The 4,614-nt window shown below is 46.9% G+C and overlaps 1 protein-coding gene across 1 annotated transcript; it reads right to left on the minus strand.

The window, feature by feature from the left end:
* Positions 1-239: 239 nt before the first annotated feature.
* On the minus strand, positions 240-2,087 carry LOC108634617. Its single transcript, XM_018044663.1, has 2 exons — positions 1,762-2,087; positions 240-1,377 (listed from the first exon to the last, which is right to left on the minus strand). The coding sequence occupies exons 1-2, from the start codon at positions 2,085-2,087 to the stop codon at positions 441-443; spliced, it is 1,263 nt and encodes a 420-aa protein (XP_017900152.1). The 3' UTR covers positions 240-440.
* Positions 2,088-4,614: the final 2,527 nt, after the last annotated feature.

Below are 4,614 nucleotides of genomic sequence, written 5' to 3' on the forward strand. Positions count from 1 at the left end.
ACCCATGGCTGTACTTCAGGACTTATTGTTGCTGGGGCCTCTGGCAAGTACAGTCTGTATTCATCCTTTGATGCCAGAGACAAGACCTGAAGAGGATGCCCGGTTCCATCTAAAACTGACACTTGCCCGCGGTCAAAATGAATTTGGGCATTTACTTTAGACAGTAAATCTCTTCCCAGCAAGGGTGCTGGACACTCAGGTATCACCAGAAAGGAATGGGTCACTTGGTGGGCCCCCAAGTTCACATGCCGTTTTATAGTCCATCCATATCGCTTAGTCCCGGTTGCTCCCTGCACCTAGCTACTTTTTTTAGACATGGGTCCATCTTTTTGGTTTAAGGCTGAGTATTGAGCTCCCGTATCCACCATGAAGCCAACCGGTTTCCCTTCCACATTTATAGTTACCCAGGACTTGGGGAGGGGCATTGAGCCCTGACCCCCCTACTCACTATCCTCACCCACGTAGAGGATATGACTGTCTGGAGAGGGAGTCTCGTTCTTGGGATTTTGGGGCCCCTCTTTTAGGTTTTTCTTGGGGCATTTATCTTTCCAATGTCCAATCTCCTTACAAAACGCACATTGGTTTTTTTCAAGCTTACGCCTTGCAGGTTTTTCCTCAGTCTTTGAGTCTAGCTTTTTCCCTTTTTGGAACCTATTTTTGTTTTCAACTCTGGTGAAAAATATGTGAGCCAGCTCTTTTTGGTTCTTACGGTTTTCTTCAGCCCTAAATTCTCTTTCTTCCCTTCTAATGCGGTCCTCTGTCTCCTCTGGGGTCTCTCTATGATTGAAAACTCTCTCTGCCACCCTCAATAGATCTTGCAGGGACTGTTCACCCAGCCTCTCTATCTTTTGTAACTTTCTCCTAATATCGGGGGCTGCCTGATTCACAAATGCTAGCATAACTGCTGCTCGTGACTCATCTGCCTGTGAGTCCATAGGGGTATACTGTCTAAAAGCTTCCATTATCCTTTCAAGGAAGGCTGCTGGGCTCTCATTTGGCTCTTGCCTCACTGAATTTACCTTGGCCAAATTAGTTGGCTTTTTGGCGGCTGCTCTGAGGCCGGCCATAAGGATCTGGCGGTACATTCGGAGATGCTCCCTACCTTCAGCGCGTTCAAAGTCCCAGTTGGGTCGCACCAAGGGGAACCCCTCCTCAATGAGGTTAGGCTGTATCGTGGGCCTCCCATCTACCCCCAGCATGTTCTCCCGAGCTTCTAACAGGATTCGCTCGCGGTCCTCTGTAGTGAAAAGCACCTGTAACAGTTGCTGACAATCATCCCAAGTGGGGTTGTGAGTAAAGAGGATAGATTCTAAAGGATCAATAAGACCCTGCGGTTTTTCAGAGAAAGAGGGAGCCTGAATTTTCTTTTTTTCTTTTTTTTTTTAAATAAAATGAATTTATTCTATTATCACTTTACTGTCCAAAGTCAAGGTTTTGCAGGATTCCCTCTGAAGGCTCTAGAGGAAAATCCTTGCTTTCCTCTTTCTTAGCTATTGATAGGTATATTACTCCAATTTCTGTGTCTATTTTCACGTGAACTTCTTCTCCCTATATGTCTCTGTATCTTTACTTGGCCAAAAATATGGAACACTTCACGAATTTGCGTGTCATCCTTGCGCAGGGGCCATGCTAATCTTCTCTGTATCGTTCCAATTTTAGTATATGTGCTGCCGAAGCAAGCACTGAGTTTTCCAACTGTACAAATCACTAGTGGAAAAGGGCCAATACTGATATGTCCGTTCCCCGCCCTCTCTGGCTGGCCCCGCCCGGAATGGAAACGCGTGAACAGTAGAGGAGGGAATTTCCAGGCCTTCTTCCTCTGCGCTGGCCATTTCCCTTGCTCTTCCCCGAGTTCCCTGGGTGGGGCCCCCTTCCCTAGGAGGAGCCGAGGGCTCCACCCTCCTCCGGGCTTCTCCCGATGAAACTTGTGGAACTTGTGGAAGCAAGGGCGGATGTGGATCCGCATACAGGGGAGGGAACAATTCGGTCTCCAGATCTATCAGATTAGGATACAGAGAAGATTCCTGGAAGACCAGCTTTGGTTGATTGTCGTCCTTTTTTCCTTCTTTTTCTTCAGAAGCCTTCATGACTAATACCTGCGGGTTTGGCGAGGTTGGGGTTCAGGAAGAGGGACGGGGAGGTTTAGGGGGTTTAGGAGGAGCAAGAACAAAAGGTTTAAGCCATTCTGGCGGATTCCTCACTAGATCCTGCCAGACTAGGATGTAGGGAGTCTGATCAGGGTGTCCGGCAGGACTAGGAGCAAATACCCGCTCTTTAACTGCTTGGACAATCTGGGGATTGAAGGTTCCCTCTGGTGGCCATCCAACGTCAAAGGTGGGCCACTCGGAACAGAAAGTCACCAATTTGCTTTCTTCACCAGTAACAAAAGATTCTGAGCTCTAGACTTGAAACCAGAAAAATGGTCGGTCATCAGAGACAGCGAAATAGAAGTAGATTGCCCCATGGGTACAGAGAACACTAACAGCAACAGCGAGACTCACACAGACAGACAGTGCCAGCACACTGAGACACGAAAACAACACTACAAACAGACTCCAACTCCAATATTACCTTCAGTCCTCTCTACAGCACTTGTAACCCCTTTTCTGCTTGCAAGCGTCTTACCGTCAGGATGTCCTCCATGCCAGCTGCCCTCCTGGTACACTAACGGGGACCCGGCCTTATGCTGGACTTGCCTCTTCACTTTACACCTAGATGCCTCCCCAGCACGATACTGGGCCCTGGACTTAATCTAGGCCTCTGCTACGTTAGCACCGGTGCTCAGAGCTCTTACCTCCTAACAAGGTGGCCCCCTTCTACCAGGAGAGTTGTTCCCCCATGGTGGGACGGAGATCCAGGACGAGCCCCCAAATGTTGTGCACTGAGCCCGTATCTCCGAACTGACCGAGAGAAAGCAAGTCCTCCACAGTAATGCAAAAAGGCAGGAGGGGAGTTTATTTCTAGCGCGCTAGGGTCCGAGTCTCATCCGACAAAGCGGAATCCGACAGGGACCCCGAACAAAGGAATATGGTGGTTTATATACAGTCAGTTCTTTGTCTCAGTTACAGGAGTAGCTGGCATTACATGATTGGCTAGGCAGGATGAGTGCGTGTCCTGTCTCTCTCTGGTTGGTGTGTACGGGAAGCCTTCCTAATTTGGTCAAGGATTGCTGTTCTTTTCTTCCCAGCTAACAGGAAACATGACTCATGTCCCTGGTGCTGTGCACCTCACTGAGCCGTCCGGCCTGCCTGACAATATGGTAGCTCTACTTTTAGTCTTTTAAGGAACCTTTATACTCTTCTCCATAATGGCTGCACCAGTTTACATTCCTACTAACCATGTAGGAGGGTTCCCTTTTCTACACACCTTCTCCAGCATTGTTTGTACGTTTATTAAGAATGGCCATTCTAACCATTATGGGCTGCCGGAGTCCAGCTCCAGCAACCAGGGAATCAGCCTGAAGGAGTGAGCAATGTCAGCAGACAATGATGTAGTTTCTGACTCAAGGCGCGGGGCTACATGTTTACTTCAAGCTACAAGTTTTCTTTTATAATTTGACAAAAGCATTCCGTCAGAGGTTTGGCACTTTTAGTTTCCCCCACCCAGATTTACTGTCTCCAGAAATCATTGTTGCCCTACAAACAGAGTTCCTGCTTCAGCAATTCATTGGCTTTACTATCTATAATCTACTTCCTCTTATGTGTCCTATACTTAACTTGTGATTACATTATAACTCATGCTACATTCCTCAGATTATTTCTTATCTTTCTAAATCCTGTTTGCCCTTAGCATCTTACTTCTACCTATTAATATCTCTAAAATTCCTAAGCTCTATAAGCTATAGTAAAATATGCTAACACTACAACATTCCTTAAAATTTTAGCTTCTAACTATTCTAAATTTCTCCTAAACCCTAAACTCAGCAAACTTCTTTTGCCATAAATATTTCCCTCACAAACAGGTCTCAGATAACAATCCTTCCCATGGCCTCAAGCTGCCGCCTATGTGCTCATCCTGGAACATTCTTGATCTTGTAAAGATCCTTGAAATGTCAGTGGTTACTTTATAGATTATTTTCTGGGCACAACTGCAGAAGGCTTTGTGCTTTCTCATGCTTCTCTCAAGAACAATAAGCACCTTAACATTCTTTCCAGCCAACTCAACTGAAGAAAGGAAAGAACAAGTCAGAATCACAAGACCTAACTCCTTCATCCCGGGACCATGCCTGCAGGACGAGGAGAGGGGGTTGGGGCCGTGCCTCCGTTTTGTCAGTAATGCCTAATGCAACTCCCGACAATGGACGATACCTCACTTCACTGTTGATTTGCATTTCTTTAATAATTAGTGGTGGTCAAGGTGAATTTCATGATTCCCAGTGTCATGCTATGGTGACTGGTGTCATTTCCACTTGGTTAGTCTTGGGTGAAGAATGTGATCTTGTTGTTGCATTTAGTCACTCAGTTGTATCGGACTCTTTTCCACCCCGTGGACTGTAGACCACCAGGCTCCTCTGTCCATGGGGTTTCCCAGATAAGAATACTGGAGTGGGTTGCCATGCCTCCTCCAGGGGGTTTTCCCAACCCAGGGAATTGAATCCAGGTCTCCAACATAGCT

The sequence above is a fragment of the Capra hircus genome, unplaced genomic scaffold (assembly GCF_001704415.2).
Source record: "Capra hircus breed San Clemente unplaced genomic scaffold, ASM170441v1, whole genome shotgun sequence".
Classification (NCBI taxonomy): domain Eukaryota; kingdom Metazoa; phylum Chordata; class Mammalia; order Artiodactyla; family Bovidae; genus Capra; species Capra hircus.